Raw genomic sequence first — 26,673 nt, forward strand, 5'->3', positions numbered from 1 at the left:
TGCCTCTGTGCCTTGGTGCCCATTCAAGTCGGCTGTGGCTGCCACACCCACAATAATCTTTTACTCACCTTAACCCTACCCATTTTTCAATTTGCAGCAAAAATAACGCTTTCTTTAAAGTCTTCACTAAACATTTCTCTCCATAGTCGTCTATCTCACTCTGAATTAAAGCATTTATGACAAACATACACATTTTAGCACTTTATTATTTCATCAATTAAAACTTTATCTCTAACAGATTCAGGCCTCGTGTGGACACAAGAATTTGTTTTTTACCTCTAAATCTCCTACCAGTGAACTAAGCACATTTAAGGGATCTGTAAACGCTAGCTGATTGAATCATAGGCTCATAAATGGGTAGGCACGCTTTTTTTGGATGCTTTGCCAAAAGGCTGGTTTAAGCAAAAGTGAGAGGATCCAAAGATCTGAAATGAAGAAGTTTCAATGCACCTACTCTTTGGCTTGGCTTGGCATTTGGATCATCTCACAACCTTATGATGTGCAAAATCCTTCAGCCTGCATCTGAACTTTGGGCCAACTCAGACTTCCCATGTGAGACTCTGATAAACATGACTGGAAACAGAGAAACTCCCTGGGCAATTGGTGGGGCAGTGTTAGCTAGGGAAACTCCTGGCCTGGGTGGGTGAGGAATGGAGAAGTGGGAGTTATTTTATTTAACTGTAATGCAGAGGAATCAAGTCCACCAGCTCAGGAGTTCTGAATTACCTTAGGTGTTCCCAACTTGGTCTGCCTCTTGCAGTAGTTCCAAATACGGTACCAAGGGAAGAAACCACTAGGAGAGCCCTTCAGACTGAAACACCAAAGCAGATCCTCACAATGGCTGTCCCTGTTTTTCTCCTAAACCCCAAGTTCTAACTTTTGGAAACTTGCTTGGGGTTCAGTACACACAAAAACAGCAGGTTGGTTGAAAGTGGTGTATTAAAATTGACTTAGTTTTTGAACATTTCCTATAGATTTTACTTGAGTTGAGTGTTGATTTAAGGATACATGTAATGAACTGAGAGATTCAGCTTGGTGGAGTGTAGAGAAGGAGGGTGGTCTTTGAGAGAGTCTGAAGAAGATTGGAGCCAGATCATAGTGGGCCTCGTTTGTGGGGATTTGGGCCCATGGAAGAGTTTAAGGCAGATGAGTTTCCTGATCTGACTGCAGTGTGGAGAAGAGATTGGAGGGGCTGAGTGTTTTTGCTCAGCCCTTTAGACATGTAATAAAACAAAATAATTTGAGTGTAATTTCATACCACTGTTTTTGAATACCTGGTTATAAATAAAACCTCTCATTTGCCAGATGGAAAGCTGTTTGTTGAAATGTACCTCAATTCTGGTATCTTTCAACTTATCACAGATTTTGAAATGTACAGTAGAATGACTCACTATGAGAAAAAATAAAATATTACAAAGATTCCTCAATCTCTAAGTTCTGAGTAATACATGCATTGAGGAGTCTGTGTTGGGCATATGGAGAAGCATATGTTCCCTCAAACTTTGAGCTGGTGGAGTTGTGAAAGTGAGATTAGCCTCACAAAAAATGACAGAAAGAGAAATTATATATATATTTATATATATATATGTATCAAATATGTACATATTGAATTCCACTATTCAAAGAAGAGAACAAAAATGTATAAATCCACTGGAACATATAAACCTAGTATTTGGAGCCAGGATGAATTTAAGTTATATCAGGCTTATATTCTAATAAGTACTACATTTCAGGGTAGTGAATTAGCCTAAAGAACTTTTCAAATCCAGGTAGTAAGCAGTGATACAGTAATGAGATTCAATCACTATTGGTTTATGAAACTAACAAATTACTTTTATAGAAGCATCATGCAAAATCTTAGCTGTATTCAGGTGTGTTTACGTTTTAATAATTTGTCAAGTACTTCACTTGTAATCTCTGCAATTTAAAAATGTGTATACATACTGCAATAGAAAGTTTGTAAACATCGTGGTTCTATTAGTGCACACTAGCTTGAGTTCCTCCTGCAAGGTGAGCAGCCTGGCCATGCTGCTCCACCACGTATATATCACACAGAAGCTGCCAGTTGGGAGAACATTGGAATGGACTCTGAAACGCACAGCTTGGGGATGACATCCTGTGGCGTTAGGACATTATCCTTCAGGACTTGATATTTACTTTGAACCATCAGCCATTATGTGATACTATGTCCCCAACAGGTAAACTACATGGATCTTGGAGCCAACAGGTGAAAGTAGAAGGGGCCACTCTCACCAGTGCTCCTGACGGTCCACTCAGGAAACATGTGTTTTTCATCCCCATAAGCCCTGTGGCATCGTAGGAGTGGAGATCCTGGTTTCTGTGGTATCCTCTACCAGGATTAAGGATTCCACTAAATTTAAGTTTTAGTTGCCATTTAATCGTGTTTGGCTTCTCATGCCAGCTGTCTATTGGGAAAAGTAAGGAGTTACTATCCTGGCAAGAGTGATTAATGCTAATTATCATGAGAAGTTAGATTAACCTTAATTATCATGAAAAGCTGTCCTTAGGTGAATAGGAAGAAGGAATATGTCTGTAATTCAAGGGATTCTCCCTTTTGCTTTCATCACTGGTAATCACCATAAAGAGGTGACTGAAGTAACTACATTCTGATGAGTGAATGATAGCCAGGGTGTCAAACCCCTCAAGGATGACGGTCTCAGTGACTCCACTGGGCAACAGTGCAAATCAGCAGATGGTGAGGGGATGTTGAAATAAGATGTAGAGGAATGTAATAATAAATATCACCTGAAAACCCTGAACTAATTGCAGCAGGAGATACTCTAACTTGTCCCACTAACTCTACCATAATAAATAATTTTTTTAAAAGAAATTTTGACCAGCCAGCACCTCGAAGAATCAATGATAGGACTGAGAGAACTCAGCATGGGGAAAGGGTGGATTTCCACGGTGCAAGGGGAAACCAAAGCAGAGGTTGTCAATTTCCCCACATCCTTGTGCCCTTACTACCACTTAGTTGACACTGTCTGTAAGAACCTGTGCTTCTCTACCTTCCAGGAAAACTGGCTCAAAGTACCAGCAAATTAACACCCCAGTGCAGCTCTCAGTCAACAAATGACGAAAATTGTAAAAATATCTCAGCATCCTTGCTCCTTTGGTGGGATAACACTGAGATGTTAATTTCCCACTGGTTCCGAGAACTTCCCCAGAAGGTTTAAGTTCAGGTTACTTCTTGGTAGTGGGCTTAATTACACTCGTCTTTCCTTGCTTTCTTCCTTTGTCTCACTTACTTGCTTCCCTTCAAGTGTTTTCTCCATTAGAACATAAATTACAGTCACTTGAATTCTTGTCTCAGGATCTGCTTCTTGGGGAAATCCCAAATAAGGCATGAGTGGAGACACTTAGTATTCATCTCACTAAATCTTTGATTCAGGATTTTTGAGAAACTAGTCCAAGTTCATTTAGCTAATAAATGTGGCTGCTGGACTTAGAACTCAGGTCCCTCTGACTTTAAAACCCATGCTTGTTCCAATACTCCAGATTTCTGTTCATTCAACCTGGTTATTATTTGATGGGTAAGTTGTATTTTCCAGCATTGAAGATGTTTGGCTCTATTTCATCTTCTGATTGAGGATACCATGTTTTTGACCCCAAATCAAGTTTGTGGTCTCGAGGCTTATTCCCAAATCGGAGACATGTTATTCAAGGTATCTAGGGACTGATTTCGACCAGATGGTTCCTGTCAAGGATTACTGGGCCAAATTTATACCAGAGACATGACTCAGAGAACAAAGGCAAGGGCATAACTAAAGAGAAACTAAGAGTAAAAGTCCTAAAGTGGGAAAATGAAAGCAGAGGAGAAACCCGTGAATTATTATACTACTCTTGGCTTTCCAAAACTGAATCTTCAAAACTTTCTAGGAAAATGAGTATAGACAAATCTCTAAAGCAAATTTATCATCATTCTTTAAGAAAATAATTTTAGTACCTGAGAACAAAGTTGAGGGTGAAAACCCAAAATATTTTTTTTATCACTTTAACCAAGATTGTGTAAATTATATGTGGTTATAGCACTGAAAATGTTTGTATATATTTTAATCTCTATCATGAGTATAGCTGAATCGCTCTGAACTTTATAATTAAAGATGACCCAATAAACAGAAATGAGGGTTCACCTGAATGTTTATACAAAGGATTGGCTTGATTTTAAATAACTTTGTTTAATTAGGTGGATTGACCCTCTTAGAGTCTTATTTTTTTTGGAATGGTTGTAGTTATACTATCTGGTGTACAACTTAGAGAGTGGGCATTCAACCTATGAGGACCTATATTATTTCTTGATTTTAGCAAATTAACCTTTTTCACATGAAATGACCCAATTTTTCCCCAAATCACCCAAAGATATTAGTACCTAAAAGTCGTAGCACTAGCTCTATACTTTAATGTTATGCAAGTTAACACATCCCATTTCTAAAAATCTAATTTTAATTTAAAAAATAATATTATATTTCAGCCATCAGTTTTGGACTCTGAAAGCTAATCTAGCACCTGAGACCCTGGACACTACTGTATCCCTCAGCCACCCCTTTTGAGAAGCACAAGTTATCTGTCTGGAGCCTTAAACTATTACTGGTCCCTGTCTACCAGGTAATTAATATCCTGTTACAGGCAGACAAAGAAAGTTATCCCCTGACATCACACTTCTGAGAAGTGCAGAGACCCAATGAGAAAGCTGTTCAATATTCTTTACACTTTGTCACACTTGTAGTGAGTCCTTTAAATGTGCAGATAATTGATCAAATCTGCAACTTTCTGAAACATACAGCTTTTTGCTAACACAACGGTATTGACTGATTTTTTTAGTAAGTACCTGTGTGATGAGTGCCACGTAGGCACATTAGTTCATTTAATCCTCATGACTCTGCCATGAGAGTATATCAGAAGTTAAGAAAATAAGATGTTTCAAGATGGAAGAAGTAGGCAATGATATCGTATTCTGTTTTCAAGTAGATCAATAAGATTGTATTATGTTTATGTCTCAACTTCTTCACCAAAATATAAACAGTTTCATATAGTACAGGAAAACTAAAACTCACATAGCTTAAAACTCACTTTCCAAGATCACAAAACTACATGTCTACAAACAACGTCTGTCTAATGTGAAAACACATGGTTGTCTTCTATTATCTCATTGCTGGTTCATGTTCTTGTTTACCTAATACCTTTAAACCATAATAGAAAAAGAAAGATATTAATAGATAGAAACCTTAAGATATCTAGGTACATCAAGTAACCAGTTCATTTGACATTTTCACTTCTTTTAATAACTGCTCCATAGGCACGTGGCTTTTCTCTCTGAAAATCTTTTCTAAGATCCAGCTGCTTGTCCATCCACACTTAGGAACAGCCACTTAAGAGGTTTGGTGTTAAAAAGCTCTCATTACTTCTCCCCTGCCTGTTGGCTCCATGTCAAAGCTTGGCACCTCATCAGAGTACAAGCTCTCTCAGCTCTTTTCCTCAGTCCTGGGGAACAGCTGTCAGCAGCAGCTGGGAGAATAAAGCTCTTTTTTCATCCTCCTCCCCAGATGTTCTCTCTTCAGGATACTAGAAGCCACCTCCTCAATAAGACCATTCTTCCCATGACTGAGCTTTACTACTCAGATCAAATGTTTGAAAAGAGCTAAATGTACCACTTAATATGGTAATATCTAATACAATACTACTCTGAATGCATTTGTTCCTTCATTCACTCAACTAATACGTATTGGCCAATTTCTATGTGGTAGGCCACGGAGACACAATAGGAAGCAAAAACCAGTCCCCATTTTTTCCCTGGCCTGTTTGGCTCAGCAGTTAGAACATCGGCCTGCGGTCCAGAGAGACCCGGGTTCGGTTCCCACTAAGGGCATGTACCGCAGTTGCAGTTTGTACCCGGCCCTGGTTGGGTCGTGTAGGAGGCAGCCACTCAATGTGTCCCTTTCACGTCGATGTTTCTCTCTCTCTCCCTCCCGCTCTATCTAAACAAAAAATGAAAAAATGTCCTCGGGTGAGGATAAAACAAACAAAAAACAGTCCCCATTTTTATGAAATTTAGAGGAGAATACATATATGGTTTAAATAATCATACCAATATACATAGTTACAACTATGAAAACTCAGTGCCAGAAAAGCAAAGGATGCTATTAGAAGATGTAATAAGAAGAACAAAACTATCTTTGGGATTGATGAAGGGTCTTCCTCCAGAAGTCACATTGAAGCTGAGACAGGAAAATAAGTTGGTATCAACTAGGTGAAGGAAGAAGAAGATATTTCAGAGAACCAGAAAAGCATGTGTAAAGATCCTGTGGCAGAAATGAACATGGCATGGCAAGAAAATGTAAAAAGAATCTCAGGGTAGTATGATATCAGAAGAAATTGCAGAGATGGGTGATCCAGATTGATGTAGGTCTTAACAGGCCAGGCTAAATTTTTGTATATATTTAAGAAAAAAGAAATTCATGGAAGGTTATTCAGCTGTATGTGTGAAATTATAAAATTTAGTTTTGGATTTAGATTTTGGCTTGAGAAATCTCTGGCTGCAGTTTAGAAAATATTGCAAATGGGAGTCAACATATATATGAGAAGAAAATTAGGAGGTCATTGAATTGTTGATGGTTTGGACCAAGGCAAAGGTGATGCTATGGATAGCAGATATTAGGGGTTAAAATTAGTAATGGATTGGATATAGCAGGATAGATAGAGGGAGGTGTTTATGTGGCTTTGTAAGTCTCTGACTTGTACAATTGCATGGAGGTAGCATTTGTCAAAATAAAGAATAACAGAAGGGGATCAGATTGAAGGGGAATATCCTGTTTAGTTGGGGTCATGTTGAGTTTGAGGTGTCTTTGTGATCTCCAGGTGAAAAACTCAAGTATTCATGTATGACTGGCACCCATGAATATATGGGTCTATAGTCCTAGGAGAGGTTAAATTTAGAGATATGAATTTGGGTGTACATAGGATGTACATGAAGCCACAGGCATGTATGATTTCATGGGAAAAATTATTTGATAGAACTCTGATCTTCAATATGTAATTGCTAGGACCAAGCAGATAAACCTTCAAATAAGACAGAGAAACAAACAGAAAAGAAAGAAGAAAATTGGGAGAATACCTCAGGAGAGTGTGTCTCAAGGCAGAGGAAGTGGACAATGGTATTCTGTGTTACAGAGGTCACTATGATTGTAACTATTTAAGGAACAGAACCTTGTCTCAAATTTCACTGGCTAACTTTTCTCTTACCTGGAGAAAAAAAGTCAATGTGTTTATTGAAAGAATAAATAAACACAACTTGGTGAACTGAATAAAAGAAAAGATCTACATAGCATACAATACAACGAAGTCAAAGTTAGCTTAATATGTTTAGGGAAGGAAGTATATAAATCTAAAACAGGATTATATTTAGTAAAAGCGTAATAGAAACAAAAGCATAAGTAGAAATAAATATCTATAGCTCAGAAAGGACTGTCCACGAATCAAAACATCATGTTGTCATCATAAAAGAAAATGAGCACTGTAAAATGAATGGTCTGTTTAATCACACTGATTATGTTCACTGGATTCAGTATACAGTAATGACCTACTTAGTTAAGGAAGACCTGAAAATATTTGGAAATATTTTAAAATATGCAATAAGATGAAAGTTTGGAAAATTACAAAGTGTATTATAATGTATCACAGTATAATTCACTAAGATAGTATTCTGACTTAAACATTTACATGAAAGCATAGTATGGTGTCATAGGATTAACCTTGAGATTAGTATATTCTCTACATGCCTTAGTTTAATCTAATATGAAACTGATTACTCTTTCTAAATCAACTCACGTTGTTAGCTTACACTATTGCTAGGGACAATGAATACAGAACATTTTACTTAGTGCTTTGAAAATACGTTTACTTTCCCTAAAGCAAAGTCTTCTAAACTCCATTCCAGGGGTTCCAGGAGAACATGAAAATTCTATTTTCACCAATTTGATACCTCATAGTCTTTTCTAGTAATCTTATAGACAAATTTATGGCCCATATAACTGGTTTTGCATTTGTAACTCTTATTTTAAGTTGTACTTTCATATCTTCCTCCTTGCTCTGTTTTTTCCTCCTCACCTACCACTAGTTCATTATTTTAATATATTTAAAATTATTAAAAGCAGACCAACACCCTTTCTAAAACAATGCATAGTTATAAATAAATGAGCAAATAGATGAATAAATTACTGAGATTCTCCATAATATTAAATAATTTAGTCACCTCTCCTCTAAGCCTCCCCCTTTCCAAAGAGAAAAGCCCAATATATTTTTTGGTTTGTTTTCATCTGACCCGTGTATTTTCCTGAACAGTTCATTTTAGTTGCTAAGGTGAAAAATGGAGTTTCAAAGAATAATTTGGGGGTGGAAGACACACTGAAACGGCTGATATATGTGAGAGATGAATGGAAAGGTGGAGATTTTTAAGGTCACATCACTGCTCTGAACATGTTGAATCATAAATCATATGGACCATGTTTTCTAAGCAAATTATATAGACTTGTTAGACAGCAATTGTCAGAAAGTATTACAGTATAGTGGGTGCTCATACTGTACCTTGCATGGAGAGTTTAGAACGACAAAGGCATTCCAGACGAAGAAAAAAAACTACATAAATAAGGTGCCTGGATCTGATAATAACCAACAAATAAAAATTAAAGGTATGGAAGGACTGCGTCTCAAAGACAAGCAAGGAGACGGACAGCTGGAGCAGAGAAAACTATCGTGCGCTCCAGGAAATACACCAGGAATAGGCAGTGTGGGTGAAACAGGACCTACTCTAGGTTCTTGAGCAGGAGAATGACTGAATGAAAAGAGTATCTTAAAAATGCCAAGCAATAGTAAAATGGACTAAGGTTGTTTTAATGGGCTGCAGAGAAAGAATGGTTCCAAGAGAACTCTGGAGGAAGAATCAGCTGAACAGAGTGACACTCCGGGAACAGGCAGAGGGACAGCTCAACATGGAAACCATCCTCAAGATTCTGCCCTTGAAGTGTTGAAGAACAATCATACCCCTAAGAGAAAAGACACCGTGTGTGGAAGATGGGAAGACTGAAAGGAAGGATCAGTTGAGGACATCATATTGGGTTTCTAGTAATCCAGTGGGTCATTCAAGGACTATGGGCAGCTGGACACATAATGGTGTAGGTAAATGCTCAGGGCTAGAATGCAGAGCTAGAAATCATCTGCATGGAGATTATAGGGTAAGCCATGTGAACAAATGAGCTATAATTTTTTTTTAACTTTTAAAATGTTTTTATCTTAATAAAATAAAATTATTTTGTTATATGAAATTTGGAAAATATAGAGAACTACACAGATAAAAACTTTGCAATCCTACATACAAAGATAAAAAGTATAAACCCTCTAGTATATATCCTTTCAGTGTTTGTTTTTATACATCCATTTTTAATGCTAAATGCATAGTAGTATGGCTCAATACTTCTCAGTTGTATCCCACCTTCCAATAACTGTTCATTCTCTGAGAAACGGGCTCTCTCATCCTGCAAGTTTGGGGAGTCAGCATACTGATGCCTCCCTTGGAAACAAACACTGTACATTAGTATATTAGAGACCCCATAAAGTTGAACCATAAAAAAGACTGTACGTAATAGATAACTAACAATCTTAGGTGTCACACACCCCTGTCAACATCACCCTGAACTGCTCTCCCTTTGAAAGCTGGATGGATGTGCAGTTGTCAAGAACTTGAACTTTGAAAGGGGACAAACTGAGGTTCAGAATCTGCCTCCCAGTTTTGTTCTCTTCTTACTACTTCATTTTCCACAAAGGGGTACATGAGGTTTGAAAGGGATAATACACATGAAGCACTTGGCATGTCTAGTATGCAGTTCACTCTAAAAACTGAGCCAACTTTAATGATGTCACAATTACTAACCTGCCGTTTCCCCTTAACTATAAATCACAATTATTTGTTGTTTATTTTATATCAATCTTTTCAATGACACCACGGTAGTATGGCTATCCCATGATTGATTTGTCTAATTCCATAGTGTGGGACATTTATTTCCATTTTATTCTTTCACAAAAAATGCTTTCATGAACATCATTACATATAAAACTTTGTCAACAGTTCTGATTAATTCTTTATGGTCAGTTCCTAGAAATTGAATTGCTGGATAAAGGGGCATAAATGTTTTTAAGGTTTTTGATACAGTTTACTAAAATGCCCTCCAGAAAGCTTGTATCATTGCATTTCTACTACTTTCTGTTAGGATAACACTGGAGATTGGTTGCTACACAGAGCTGAAAGAAAGAAAAATCTTATGTATTTATTCTTCCTTTAGGTATAGAAAAGAGAAAAAACTTAATTATGAGAAGTAGCTGTTTGAAAGATAGGAAACCCATTTTTCTATGCTGACTGAACAGAGCAAGCCTAGAGGTGGAAACCTTATAGAGCAATACCTGAAGGGGAATAACTCTAGTGGTTACAGATTAAGATAAAGGCAGATAACACAAATTGATTAAAGCAAAAGTGAAAATAACATGAAGAACAAACTCACACTATAAAAGATCCAGTTGTTTCATTTGTTATTTTTCCAATAATGAATATTAATGAGTTAGCTATTTTATTCTCAATGACTTAAGTGTATGTTTATATGCAGGGGGACAGAGTATTGAGGGTATTCCATTTCTAGAAATCAACCATAGGAATTAATCAGAGATGTTGCAAAAAATTTATATATAAGTGAAGTAACAGCAATACATTGGGGTCTTTGAAGGTAGAGTCTATGGTCTATGTCTTATCTTGGAGTCTCCATTACTTATGTGAGGATAGGCACATAACAGGTAAATCATATGTTTGCTATGTCTATAGAGACTTTGTATATAAGGTTCTCACAACCCTCTATTTATGGGTAGGAGTCTTGTTCCTTGAGAGAGACACAGTCAGCCAATTTAGATGGTGAAATCACTGATAGTGTATTTCCAAGATGAATGAATGGGGATTAACAATATCTCCTTCAGCTACGCATAATATAGTTCCTCACAAATACCAAGGAAAGATGCATTCTTTTTTTTAAATCCTCGCCTAAGGATATTTTTTCATTGATAGTTTTTTAGATAGAGTGAGAAACACTGATGTGAGAGAGAACATCGATGTGAGAGAGACACATTGGTAGTATCCCGCATGACCTCGACCATGGCCAGGGTTCAAACTATAACCCAGGTACATGCCCTTGATGGGGAATCAAACCCGAGACTCTTTGGTCCACAGGCCGATGCTCCAACTGCTGAGGCAAATTGGTCAGGACAAGGAAAGATATTTTCTAATGACATATTTAGCAAAAAATCAAACTGATGTTCCACATAATGCTACAAAATGTCATCATATTACTCTGGAAGTACATTTCATAGTTTAAATTATTTTTCTTATATTTAAATAATGTTAATTATCCCTGGCCAGCGTGGCTCAGTGGTTACAGTGTCACAGGTTTGATTCTCAGTCAAGAGCACATATCTGGGGTGTGGGAGGCAACAAGTCGATGTGTGTGTGTCTCTCTCTCTCCTCTCAACCCCCGCCCCCTTCTACTCTCTCTAAAAATCAATGGGAAAAAATATATACTTGGGTGAGAATTAATACTGTTAATTAAATAATAAAAGTGAAGTACCCTATTTATAATTTTAAAAGTTACACCTCTCTCTACCTTTACTAAGGCTTTGAGTTAGTTACATGAATTAATCAGTTTTGCTGTCTCTTTTGATAATTAGTTGGAGAAATGCCAACTACCCAGTCATGGGTCAAGAAGGATACATTTTTAAATGACTAGGCAATTTAGCTAATATAGAATTAATTTCCAAAAATTCACATTTTTCTATTATATCAATGAAGCTATAAGTTAGTAGAATAATTATGAGGCCTATATCTCAGATTCTTGAGCTAAAAAAAATATAAACAATACTCTTTACTTACCTGTGTATTATAAAAAGTGGTAAGTTCTTTTTGTAAGATGCATTTACCTCCATGGATACAAATTTCTATTAAACTTGAAAAGGAATTGTAGAATTATAGCTAGTATAACATTTAGAGGTTCTCACCTGAGTAAAGAAGAGTAGAAATGTGATATGCAGGAAAACCAATGTAATGGTTGTTTAAAAACTGGTTTTAAGGAATCTGAAGCAGAATCATCAAAGCCATGCTGAAAAGTCCTAGGGAAATAAAAATAATTATTTCAGAATATACCAGAAACATTATTTCAGAATATACCAGAAACATTATTTCAGAATATACAGGAAACTACTGAGACCACTGACACTTTTTATTTTTACTTAGTATTCAAAGGTAATGGATTTTTGTATTGTCCTAGAATAGACAATGCACACAACGTCATCCACTTGGGCTTTATGTTATGTTAATAACAATGTTTACCCTTGGGAAGGTTATGACAATACCATTATCATTTAAAATTTTTTAAAAATCTCACATTATAAAATTTGTCAAAAATAAATGTGTAGAGAAAATAGGACAATGAATCCCACTTATCCCTCCCTCCTTGATCTGAATCCAATAAATGTCCATCTTTTGTCACATCTGCTTCATTAATGTAAAAATGTTTAGCATAAAGGTACTTCTTTATACTCTTTAAAGTGGTTTATAAAAACTAAACAATTTATAAATGATAATTTATAATTAATTTTGTATTTTCCTAAAGGCCTACAGAGAGCTAATAAAGAGGAATTTAACTGTAAAATATATGACTATAATTTAAAAATTAGAACAATTTGGCCAGAATATCTGGTCTGCAACTATCTTGGGAGAATTGACTGTAATATTTTTTTTTTAGATTGGCCCAAATTCACCAATAAATCCTGAAGTAATAAGAAAGAATCTGTTATATAAAATATTTAGTAGTTAGCTTGGTTAATAAAATTTTATAATAATAGGAGGCTGTGTTTGCCTACATGGAGTTAAGAGTGACAATGGGACCATTTTAGAAATGGAATTGTTTGAAGTGGTACTACTTCTCTTTATATAAAGTTTAGGAGCAACAGCATCTTTTAGATAACATATGGAACAGAACTCCATTTTGAAGACCTGTTTTTTCATTTCACATCCTGCTTTTTGTATCCTTGCATTTTCTAAATTTGACCTCTCTCTTATTTGTCTTTCCAAGTAAAATACCTTCTAATGAAATATACACAGATATTTTTAGACTTTTAATATATCATCTCCTCCTTGAAAGCCATTTTTTTTTCTCACTAATTTTCAGTATAGAATAAAATTTCTTAAATAAGTTTCAAAATCAGGTGGTTATATATCCACTTCCTGCATTCCACTGTGTGAACTAGAGAGGTAAGTGGAAGCTGGGTCAGGATACCAGGACATGTTTTCTAGGGAGTCTGGACTTTGTACCAGCAATGAAGATTCACTGAAGAGTTTATAGCACGGGAGTGATACCACCAATTTCACTTTTTAGAAAAATCAGTTGAGTATTACTGAGGAGAAAAGACTGGAGAGGATCAAGGCTGGAGGGAGATAATAAAGATGATATTGTGGTAGACTAGGCAGAAGAGGACAAGGTTATAAGATAAAAACAGAGGAGATAGCAAATAGGAGACAAATGTCACGACAAATGGAATTAATTGGATTAAAATAGTCATCCCTTAATGACATGTGGTTGGAGATGGCATGAGGGGAGAGCAGAAGGGAGGAGAGTTAAGGGAAAAGAAGGCATGTAAAATGACTTGCAGGTATTTTACTTAAGTTTTAGATATGTTGAGGGAGCTGCAGAGAGTAGAAGTATGTTCAAAAAGAGTCATACAATAAGAATTTGGATTTATTAATCTAGCATATACAAGAGACATCTGGGTTGAAAATACTGATGAAGTCATTAGCATGATGGTGAAGCCATATGAATGGGTGAATTCAACAAAAGAAAGAGTGTGAAATGAAAAGATGGTCAATAAAAGTGCTCCAGAACACATCAATATTTAAGGGTGAGGTGGGAAAAAGCAGCACTGAAACTGAGAAGAAATAATCAGAGAAACAGGCAAAGAGCCAGGAGACAGTGATGTTAGGGAAGCCGAAGGAAGACAAATGACTAATAGTGGCAAAAGCTGCAGAGAGCGAGTGTAAGGAAATGAAGAAACAAACATTGGAGTTAGGGATCGGGTGTGCATGGATGACTTGGCGCATGTTGTTTGTTTAGCAACATGAGGGCAATTGCAGGGATGCAATTATATTAAAAGTCTAAATGATGAATGTATTGAGTGAATGGTAGGTGTCAGAGCAGAGACAATGAACCAAACTGTTTTTGGAGGGAAAAACAGTAGTAAAGAAGGGATACATTTTAATACAGGAGAAGCTGGGAGTAGAAGAACCAGAAGATAGAAAGAATGTTCTAACATTGTGGAGTAGGATGTAAATGTCAAGAGCTCAGGTGAAAAGACTTTGACTGGGAAGAGATATATTGATCACCTATCAAAGGATATAGAAGTGACTAGGGATCAAGATAATTATTAAGAATGAGATGAGAAGTTAAAGTGCATTCTTGATGGTCTGGGTTTTCTCAGAGAAGTACAGGGGCAAGGCCATCTGCTAACAAATAGTGGGATTGGGGGTTGGGGGTGGGGGTCTTGGCCAAAGTAGAGGATGGAAAAGGAAGCTACTCAGAGATTGGACAAAGTGAGATTGTCAAAAGTTATCAAAGGACAGCTGAATGCTTTTCACCAGCAGGGTTCCAGAGTCTGGGTAGAGAGGCTAAGACAGAGAGGGTGCAGATGAACATGCAATCGAAAGGGGGTTCGGAAGAAGAGGATTCTGGTATAATAGGAGACGCAGCAAGGGGTCTGGAAAGAATGGTAATCTCAAAGGAAGTGACAGACCAGGGAAAAGAAAGGGACAAGAAATGGGGCTTGATGAGAGAGCAGGAGGAACCGGAGACTGAGGGATCATAGCCTCTGCCTACTTTTCTGCCTACCTCTTTGAGCCCTTTGCATAAATTCCCATGTGCCCAGTTACCTGGGAGCTACCTCACTTCTCTCAGAATAAACACCGTTAGAATGCTCTCTGTCGTGTTCAGCTGGCCATCGAAGATCCTTTAGAGGCAGTACGTGGGCACATGCAGGAACTCTGGAGCCAGACAGCCCGGGTTTATATCTTGAGTGTGCTTTTTATTAGATATGTAATGTTTTTCAATTTATTCAGCTTCAGTTTTCTCATTTGCAAAATGGGGATAATAATAATCATCTCCCAGGCTCAGTGTGATGATTGAGATAATGCATTTAAAGGACTTAGCAAAGTACCTTGTATGTAACAAGTATTCAACATATGTAAGGTACTATCGGTATGGTAACAATTGTAAATACCCCTTAAGGTCTGTGACCATTATAGAAATGACATGAAGTTCCTAAATGCCTGCAGTTGCCTAGTTACAGTTTTATCCTCAAGATTAGAAAAAATAATGGAGGATCTAATAATAATGGAGTGGTTATTGGTGCCAAATTTTTTTAGAATATAAACTCCTGGCAATACAATGCTTCCCAAAACATTTCTGCCAGTACCTAACCTCCTTTACTCCAGTGATAGTTTCTCAGTCGTACTGGTAATAGTAAGGTTATTTGGCTATAAGAAATGTTATGGCAGATGTTTATGGTCTCAGAGGGGTGGGATCTGTATGAGCATTTAATTCCTCAGCAAGATCCCAAATTAGTTTCATTATTCTGGAGAGTATAACAGGGTGAAAATTGGCCCACAAGCCTCAATGGGGGAATGAAATGATGAACTAGCTATTAGATAACCTCTAATGATATTTTGGTATGCAGTTAAAAGAGAGGATGCTCTAAATAATTCATAGTGGAGAGTAAAATACAATTTTATGAGCCACAGAATTATATTTTCCACCAGACATAAAAGAATTTTGATATAGCAAATTTAAATAGTCCTTTAAAAATAAGTAATTGTCTATTGGTTGAAGCAGAATACATTTATTCATCTTCCCAATTTAGCATAATGTAAAGAGGGCTTTGTTAAGGGAGAAGAATGAATATGGGAAAATCCTTGCCTTTGCCCCTCTTCCAACGTCAACTAGCCCATGCCCTTGCCTCTTATTAATACCAAGCTGCCTCTGGGCTCATCACATCACACCACTTGAGCACTCTATCCCAGATTTAGTCTCTTGCTTCTCTGATCTACAATTATGCTATCCTCCTTCCTTTTTGCATTAACAAATCTGATTGATTCCTTGGGCTTATGTAGCCAGCTGCTAGAATGAAATAAATCCAATGCACATAGAAAGTGAGAACAAGTGATAAGCTAAAGAGCTGGCTGGGTTTTATGCTTCTCTTATGTCACCCTGCTTTTGGCTGCCCTCCCAGGAGAATTGTGTCTCAGTATATGATGCTAATGAAATAAACCTCCAAGATGGAAACAAGGCAGCCCAAGGGTCAGGTCAGATGTCTTGTATCATCTGTGCTTACCATAGCGTCTGAGCCATTAGAGGTGCTCCGTAAATAAAAATACCAAGAAGTAGAATTAGTTTGAAACTGAGCTACTGAGAAAGCCCTGGAATGCTTGAGATGCCTGAGGACATGTGAGCCTTTCTGACTGCCTTAAAATTACAGACAACTAATCATGAATATGTAGAGATAACCAAATTCAATCCATTTTACCATTTCAGACATAATATTAAGTCACTGCTCTGCTTTTGTAGACCAGTGTTACCCCGGAACTATATAAGTAGTTGCTTACATTTCATTAAGTGGGAGAAGTCAAGGTATACTTGAAGTAAAATACTGGTCTCCACATTTCTCTGCCCCCTGCCCTGGCTTCTGTTTCTCATAATGTAAGTAACTCTCTGAGGTTAGAAAAATGATTTAAAGTTAGAAAATGACTAGCACAATGTTTGGTCTATAGTCTACCATAGTAAAGGTCAACCACAGTAAATACCCGTTAAGTTAAAAAAATAAGTATGAATAAAAGGTATTGTCAGACCCTGCTTTGCAGAAAGGAGGATAAATTTGGGGGCCATGGGTGAAGAGCAATTTTGGGTGGTACACAACCAAGGGGCAGGTTGAGAACAGAACATACGGTGGAGGGATAGAAGAAGAATTCACCCCTGAGAACAGAGCAGAAACCAGCTAGTCAAAGATTCAGGAACAGGCCTTCTCAAAAGTTATTTACCAGCCTTTACCAGTGTCTTTTTTTACTCTATTAGGACCACACATAACGCTGTTTGATTTCATTGTTGTTGTTTTTAAAATAGAAATATTCCCTTTAAAATGATGTTTAGAGAGAAGGGGAATAAAGGGAATCACTTAATCTAAACAAAATGGCAAAGACAAGAAACTTCACTTTCCAGATTATTTTGCATTCTGTCAGACACCATTTCTTCTTCTTCTTCTTGTTTTTTCAACATTTTAAATATTCTTTATTTTTCAGTCTCTATTTATTTTTAACAGTTTATTGAGAATATAATTGACATACTAAAAATTTTACCCATCTTAAGTGTACAACTAAATGGAGTCTAATATATTAAGAGGTATGTAACCTTCACCTCTATCTAATTTTAGAACATTTTCATTAGCCTCAAAAGAAATCCTGTACCCATTAGCAGGTACTAACCATTCTTCCTTTCTCCCCTGGGCAACCACTAATCTACTTTCTGTTTCTATGGATTTGCCTATTCTGGACATTTTTAGTAAATGTAACTATACAAATTGCTCTTAGGTGTCTTTATTTTTTCACTGAACACGTTTTTGAGGTTCACTCATATTGTAGTATCTATCCGTATTCTATTTCTTTTTATTGCTGAATAATATTCTACTGCATGGATATGCCACATTTTGTTTATCCATTCATCAGTTGATGGACATTTGGGTTCTCTGTACTTTGTGCTATTATGAAGAATGATGCTATGAACATTTGTGTACAAATCTTTGTGTGGACATATGTTTTCATTTCTTTGGGGTATAAATCTAAAGTGAAAATTGCTGGGTCATATGACCATATACTCAACACTTTACTTATACATTTGCTATGCTTCCCATTTTGAGTAACTATCTAACTGCTTTCCAAAGTGTGCCAGACATTCTGGAGGTATAGAAAACAAAGTTTTAGACCAATACATTCTGTTTTGTGAGGGACAGTGAAATCATTTTTAAAATAAATAACAGTGCTAAGAAGACCATAACCTCAAAGGCGTGAATTTGAAACTAGAGACACAACATTGAAATACCTTGGAATTTAGTAATTCAAAAGCCATATGATTTTGAGGTAGACCTGTAGTGCTATGAACTTCCCTCTCAGAACTGCTTTCGCTGCATCCCATAGATTTTGTGTTGTTGTGTGTTCATTTTCATTGGTTTCCAAGAAGTTTTTAATTTCTCCCTTCCCTAACCACTCACAATGAGTATATATCACTTTAAAAATAAAAATAAATCAACAGTTTAAAAAAAAAAAAAGCCATATGAGTGACATCACATGAAGCCCCAGATAGGTCTGCTGTTCTTGGCTGAATGATCTATATTATGACCAATTTCTGATGACTTCAGCCTTCGTCTGGTATGTTGTATATTCTTTCATGCTATTAAATGTTAAAACATTGGGGACAGTCACCTTTCAAAATGTTTCCACTTTTAGGAGTTTTTATATGACACATCAAAACATTTTTATTTTATCCAACTTTCCTAAATTATTAAGGACAGATATTTCCTCTTGCTCAGTATTGTATCCCTTGTGCTTAATCACAGGGGTGAGGGGGGCAACATTTGTTGAATTGAAACTAAATTCTAAAATTCTAACAATTATTTTTTAATTTGTTACATACAAACTAAAACTAACATTCTATGTGAGTGATGCGAGTGAAATGTAGTATGAAGCCACTGTCTGGGTGTGGGTGAGAGAACGCGCATTGACTGTACTTCTGAACGTGCAGTTTAAGGCCTTTACGAAAGAACTCTAAGTGATAAACACTTTGGAAAATACTTGGTGAATACTTTGCATTTCAGCAGGTCTCTTTCCCCGCAGGGCAAACCTAAAGTACTCCTCTTACAGCATTCTAAAAGAAATCTGCAAAGGAGAGTTTAAAGGAACACACATTTTTGCAAACAGGTTTCATTCTTCCTGAAAAAAAATGTTAAATCATGTATTCCTGCCCTGGGATTTAGTGGCCCTACGCTAAGCTCAGAAAGAAAAATACATTCAGTTTATCTGTCAGACTACTCGGAATAAAGGCAGTCATCTTCTAACAAGGCATATCACATGGAGTGACAAAGGTTAGGTCTAGTTTATAAAAAAATTATCACGACCAACATCTGATTGTTACTTTTCACCAGTTCCTCAAAGCATAGTTTAATTTTTAAATGTGAGATAGAAATACTTTTTTTTCTAAAATACTAATATGACAACTTCATATCCCATCTATGAAAGGAAGCTAAATAAATCAATAGGGTTCTTGCAATGCATGTACATTTTCTTCTAATTGGTGAGAACATGCTACCCTGTAGATTTTTTTGCCAAGACAAAGCAAAATATATTTCAACAATTAGATTTATACTCTTGGACAGCAATCATAAAATATAAATCAACATAAATGTATAAAGTTTGAGAACATGTTTATAAAGTGAGAATTATTAAAAAAAGAATTGAAGTATATCTAGATTTTTGTTCATGCTTCAAAGCAATATAGCTATCTGTTTTATATTAAGAGAAACCAGAGGCAGTGCATGCTATAAAATGTTCATAATCCTGGTTGAAATTAGCAATTTAAATTTGTTGAATGAGGTTATAGTGCAATATCTAATGTACAAATCACAGAGATATGAGTACTTGCATAGTTGTTTAAAAATGTATTAAAAGGCCATAGGTTAACAGTAATGAATGTATATTACATTATTATTATTAAAATATGCAATCTTTGATAATAATTTATTTGTTTTACAAATGCATTGGGGATTAAAATTTTTCTATTCATCTGTGACTAACCATGAAATTCAATATTGCTCACCATGACCAATCCATGAAATTTGTCAACTTTGTTCCTGATTTTCACAGGGCCTTACCCTTAGATGAAATGACCCATTGAGCTAAGAACACAACAATTTTTTCATCTATGGTAAATCAGTTTAGTTTACTAGGATTTATTATGCACTTCAGACCTTGAACTTTTTATGATTATGAACCATTACTTATTTAATCCCACAATACTAGCAATTTATCTCACTGTTTCTCCTCCTTTCTGAAAGAATTCTCCACTTCTAAAATTAGTTTTTAAGATAGGGTTGCCAGAGGAACAATCTGTAAACAATGGGTTAGTTGAAAGTCAAAAAGTGGGTGAAAATTATGGGGAAATGTGAATAAAAGGTGTTAATTACTCAGAATTTCTAACACAAAAACCTCAAAATTTTCCAAAAAATCAATATTCACATATTGCCCTTACCAGAGTGTTAAGAAAGGAGTACTTTATCTAGTTAGATATTCTAAGAAACAGAAATACTGTATGTCTAATTTTTACTATCTGAGAAATAAGAATATGCAATTATCTAGACTTTCAAGATAAAGTGACTATTTTGGAAGAGGATTTAAACAAAATTAATATGACTATTTTATTATAAGATCTACTCCAACCTTTTCTATATTACAAATTTCAATCAAATAAACCAGAAAAGTAGTTCAACATTTCTAATTTCCCAAAATCTTATTCAGCTTGGTAAACGACATCAACACTTCAAAAATGTAATTGCTTAGTCCTGCTTCCGCCGCCATTACAAGCTCAGACGCTGAAGCCCACTACTGCCAAGGCAAAGCAGACTGACTGACAGAGAGGAACCATTCAGTCTCTTCTAGATTTGGGCATATTCTAAAACCATTTTTCAATTTCAGTTTTTTATTAGAGCAAATCACTTTACATAAAATTAAAAACTAAAAAAAATTAAAAAACAAAAGGCCGTTAAATATGGTTTTATTTTTCATAGAGTTTCAAGATATGACTGAAATAACCAACCAATTAATATAATTTGATCATTTAAATAATTCAAAGAGTGAAGCTTAAAATGGTCCTGACTGTATTGGAGGCTTATCAACTGAATAGAATTGACCAGTAGAGATATAACACAGTATGAGGACTAAATTGTTTTGAGGATGAAGAAACTCCTGTTGGTTAGTGTTAGTTTTGTAAGATGGCCCAATTCACAATATCAAAAATACACTTCAAAAAATTTCTAATTCCTACTTTACACAATTCAGTAAATAGTGTGAAAATAACTTTGTTAAATAACACTATTTTATATATCATAATAGCTAAAAAGAAAATATATGATACTTACTGAAATAATTCAGTTAATGGTGAAGTCAAAATGACTAATGTTGTCAGCAGATTATTACAATGGGTATGAATTTTAAAAATTTTATCATCTATATACTCATGAGGATTCAAAAGTTTCTGCACAGATGTGCAAATTGACCATAACATGTTCTCAGTGCATATTAAAATTGTTGTGATATCAAGTCTATTAGAAAGAAAAAGAAGAAAATTATGTTAAGCAAAATTGCTTTTCTACTTGGTAAATAAACTATCAGCAACATTTCTTGTATTCAACATATGTAAGAATATAAATATTTGGTTAGATAACAGAGCTTCAGAGATCAAAGACAGAAAGCATCAAAACTAGGTTTTGAGTTTCTATAATACCATTATCTTTAGGGATGTGAGGTCTGTAACAGTGAAGAGTTTCAGGAGTGCTTTTTAAACAAATATATTTTTATTTTGCATTATCAGGATACTATTTAAGAAGTTCAATGACTTTCTTTGAAATTACATTCAATAAAAGAAAAGCCAGATCAAAAGAAAATTTGCTGTTATCCACAAATATAATAAGTAAAAATCTGAGAGCAGAGTAATTCTCATCCAAGTACAAACTGTCAAAAGAAAGTTACAAAAGTGGGTCACATGTTTGCCAAGCAAGTGGGAGAGGAGAAAAATGACACCAGAAGCACTAATGTAGAAGTGTATAGTGTTAGAAATTTCTAATAATAAATAAATTTTTGAAAATATGCTATATTATTTATCTTATTCATAAATTAACTTCTTTGTTTCTATCTTTGTTTAATTTTTATAAGGATGCAAAGATCTATTTGAAGATTATTTTGGTATATTATTAAATTTTACAGACCTCAATTCTTTTTCCTTTTTCCCCTTTTAAATTTAGTGTTGAAATAGAAGATGGAAATTTTGACGTGATAAAGAAAAATAAGGATCTCTAAAAATAATGTTTTGGCTTCAGTTTTATTATATATACAATAAATTTACACATGTATTAATAATATATCACATATATAAGTCATATATACAGTTGTGGTATTTGACAGCTGGTGGCTACTGGAACACTAAAAGCATCAACAATCACCTTTAGGAAGGGTTAGTTGTAGTTTGCATTCACTTACTCTAATTGCTGATTAAACAGTTATAAATCTAAAATATATGTACACACACACACAAAGACACATCTGATTTCCACATGAATGGTAGTTTAGGATATTTACATTTATTTATTTATTTATGTAGAAGAACCAGAAGAAATAACTCTAGAATTGCATGGCATTATTATGTAACCACCCAGAAAATAATACCCAAAAGTCTCCCTAGCACAGTTATTTAATTAAATATACTACCTATTTCATGAGCTAATAGTATAACTGATTTCATAAACATCTCATAAAGACTTGCCACCTCATAGTCAAAAATGATTTACTCTACAGAAGGAAAAAGAATGAGGTATTCTTTGCTTTCAAAAGGAATTTTCCATCTATTCTTCAGAGTTCATTTTTAAAAAAAGCTTGGTCAGTAATTCAAAACAGCCTGTGCAAAATACCATATTTATGAAACACTGTAGCAGGACCTAAATGCCCTTCAAATGCAGCCTGCTTTAAAAGAACATGATCAGGAAATGATTCCTACGGCCAAAAAAAAAAAAGCCTCTGGGGTCTGTAGGTTTCTCTTAAAATATGTCTATTTATACTTTTACGTATATTAAAAAAGCAAGTTTTTATCACATTAGCCAGAATATTTATAAAATAAAGCCTTCTCCTCATATAGACTATTGATGCCATGTAAGCACACTTTTTTGTAATATTCATTTCCTAGATAACTCATAGAATTGACAATTCGATCTTTCATTTAATAGCCAGTGCCTGTGTCTCCTATTTACTGTGATTTCACATTTTGTTGTACTGGCTTTCAGTAATACATAATGAAAAGAAAAACATAAAGGCAAAGAGGAAAGAAGTAATTAGAATATACAAAGGAGAAAAATGACTGGACAAAGAAGTTTCCTTAATGAAAATTAAGCACACTACTTAAAGGCTTTAAAAAAGTTTTTTAAGAAACGAAAATCCCCAGGTTGCTTAGAATCTCGGTCAAATCGCTCTATCCCAGCACTGCTGTTTTTCTCCATCTAAATGGAGAAACACCTTAACTTTCTCCTTCTCTATTAGCCTTCATCTATATAAAGGTTACAAAATAAGGATATATATATATATCCTAGATACATCTTAAATCATTTTTTAGAAACAAGTGTGTTCTACACACAATTTTAAGGGGAAAAAAAGAGCAAAATTATTTGATTCAAGTTCTACATTTCCACTTAAATATCTCGAGAAAATTGAATACGATTTCCTTTCAGGTATTAGAAACATGTTAAGTACACAGGAGTCATGTCATGAGATTCAGAATTACATTCTGCTTTATATTAAATGATGAAAAAGTTTTCTTGAGAGGCAATGGTTTTCTTAATGTCAGTTACCTTATTTGCGGAACTCTCTTATAAGTGGGATGGGCCCAAGCATATCTGGAGGCCAGTAGACCCAAAGATTTCTCCAGAACTTCTGCTAGAATCTTCTGGGCTAGCGTGGGGGGCAGAATGGTCCAGAGATCATGATGAAGAGCCCAGGAGAAATAATGCCACATCTGGAGTGAGAAGGAGCATCTTTCCCCCTGGCAAAACCACCACACATTGAACAATAGAATTACATCTTCCAAAATGTCAGTTTGCTTCCTATGAACCTAATTAGTTCAGGCTGAAAGGAAATAGCTGGAGAGTTTGACAACTAGATGACCAAGAAAGATTTTTGACAAGATGTAAAACATCCTTACTGACAAAGGAACATATGTTTTATTTCAATCACAAGACTAGATATTCTAATGAAAATCCAGACTGTAAGCATATCACCTAGCATATCCTTGGTTTACCTACTCCTGGCCTGCAGTTTAAAATTTACTTTTAAACAATCAGCTTTATAGTTGCTAAACATGTCATGCATGTTCAGGATAGTGGGCTGATACTTCTAAAATTAAAATGTAATTATTTAAATTAAGTATTAGCATAATTGAGATAATTTTACAAATGTTTCAGATTTCACTTTATAATAAAATGACGGGAGCAAAAATTAACCTATGTACTGTATACCCATCAACATGCATAAAACCAAGAGGATGGGTAACTATTGAAGAGCATTACATTAGGCTCTTTTATCCATGGTGTTTTAATAATGATACTAGAAACAGATACTACAATAGTTTGATTTTACAAGATTTTATTTTTGTAAAGCCTGGGCAGATCTCATTATTTCTTAGTATTTTTATATCACTGTGTACCTCCAAGGGGCCAGAGTCTCATTCCCTTCCACCCCCTCATGGATCTCTTCTGTGTGCCAAATTTTCCCTGACCACAGAGGGAGACCCAACAGTGGCCAAGGCCAAGGGGAACAGAAATGAGAAGATAGCCTCAAGTGATTTACAAGCATTAATTAGTTAACTTGCTCTTAGGGAGGTTCGCTAGTAGTTTGACCTCGTTTTCTTCAAACCAGATCAAAAGATTATTTGAACTATAAGAGTAGAATGCATTCTTCAAACATTACCATGATTATGTTACTATATCAAAAGTTAAACTAGTAAAATGTCCCATTTTATCTCTTAGCAATCCTTTGACTTAACATTTCTTTTTTATCCACTACTTATATTTCTCAAACAAATGTCATCTAAAGAATTCAGTTCTCTTAGATTTAGAACAAAGAGGACAGTTTCTTCTGCATATGCTAGTATTAGTGTTTTCCTTACATATTACTCTTCTGGTAGTTTCTTTGATTACTCAATTCTTTTATAATCACTGCATAATAACAATTTATAGTTACTATCTATTGACTTTCAAATGGAGTTTATAAATGAGTAGAATTGTTATCCTTGGGTGGGAAACAACAGGCTTCAGCTGTCAAAGGGTCAAGTTCAAACTGGAGGGGACTTTGACCACTGGTTTCTGACTTTCTGACTAGATGTGTATCAAAACTATTTAAGGAAAAAATTACAAAATTAATGCAGAAGTAACAAAATTATAGTTCCTTATGCTTCTTTGTGTTCTGCGATAAAAAATGCTTTTTAAATTCTCTAAAGTATAAAAGAAGTTTTAAAGCTAGATTTTCTTATACTTTTGGTGTAGTATGTTAGTTAAAGCAAAACTGATGTAACGTCTGATGTGAATACTTTACACTAATCTTTCCCACGGCAAAAGATAGGTGCTTATAATAATGTGGTCAACATGATTTCTTATATTTTTCAAAATATAAAAACATTTCCTTAAAAGCTACCTTTAAGCAACAGTGAGAAAATAAAAATAACTTCAGGTACATAGACTTCTTCTCCTAAAAGTGAAAAATACGTATTTTTAAGACTTTTTAAAGCATAAATTTCAAGTAGACATTCCAAACCGGTCATCATTCTCACAATTCTCTTCAAAATGTGTATAACATCAATATACAAAAGAGTTTTCATTAAACTAAATCTGACTCATTTATTTTTCTGACCTGTTTCTCTATTTGTTGTCATTTCAAAAGACTTCTGCTAGTAAACATCTGTTATTTTTGTAGGCCCACTATAATGTAAACAGATGTGAGCTTTTATTTAGATTATATATCGGGAAACAAGCAGCTGGGCTTTATTATACAAGCCACTCCATATTATCTTTGAACAGACAATTCTTTATTCTTTGACTGTTGGAAAACACAAGTTGCTGAAGTTGAGCAGATGTCAACTGTACTAAATGCTCAATTTCAGCCATGTGATCTGAACACCCTCTGTGCCATCTAACCAGCACCTCATCAGAGAGATACCCAACTCTTTTGACTCTCTCAACTTGACAGTTTAGAAAATGGAAATGATGTGTCTGAAGCTCACTTGATATCACAAAACATGAGCAAATATTGCTCCATATCTTGTAAATTATTTCACTATTCGTTTACTACACTCTTGCACATGGGAATAGGCTCCCCTGCGATCTTTATCCTGCTCTTCGCCTCCAGCCTGGCAGATTTCATCTCCTTTTCTCTCAAAGCAGCCTGCCAAAAAACTAGTCCTGTTTCACAAATCAGTTGGAATAATGGGGAGAGGAGGAGAAAGGGGTGCAGTAAACCAGATAAAGCCATGTCAGGTACTATAGTTGTCAAAACAGTTTAAAACCTGTGCTATTTTTCGAAGGTTCTTATTTGTGGTAAATAGAGAAGCAGTATCACTTTATATTTCTGAGCAGAAATAGTAACCACTAACTGCAATTAAATTGTAACTACTGACCATGTAAGTATATGGAAGCTACAGTACCATGTAATCACAGGGTAACTATCTTGTT

At 35.3% G+C, this 26,673-nt stretch overlaps 1 protein-coding gene across 1 annotated transcript in view; it reads right to left on the reverse strand.

Annotated features, from left to right (window-relative positions):
- Nucleotides 1-26,673, reverse strand: part of KIAA0825 (KIAA0825 ortholog) — a 373,867-nt gene that overhangs the window by 239,058 nt on the left and 108,136 nt on the right. The window contains exons 12-14 of the mRNA XM_036279227.1: nucleotides 23,803-23,993; nucleotides 21,328-21,510; nucleotides 12,103-12,213 (exon numbers count right to left, since the gene is read on the reverse strand). Coding sequence (XP_036135120.1) covers nucleotides 12,103-12,213; nucleotides 21,328-21,510; nucleotides 23,803-23,993 — 485 coding nt within the window. The remainder of the gene's footprint in view (nucleotides 1-12,102; nucleotides 12,214-21,327; nucleotides 21,511-23,802; nucleotides 23,994-26,673) is intronic.

This window comes from Molossus molossus, unplaced genomic scaffold (genome assembly GCF_014108415.1).
Source record: "Molossus molossus isolate mMolMol1 unplaced genomic scaffold, mMolMol1.p scaffold_m16_p_3, whole genome shotgun sequence".
In the NCBI taxonomy this organism is placed as follows: Eukaryota; Metazoa; Chordata; class Mammalia; order Chiroptera; family Molossidae; genus Molossus; species Molossus molossus.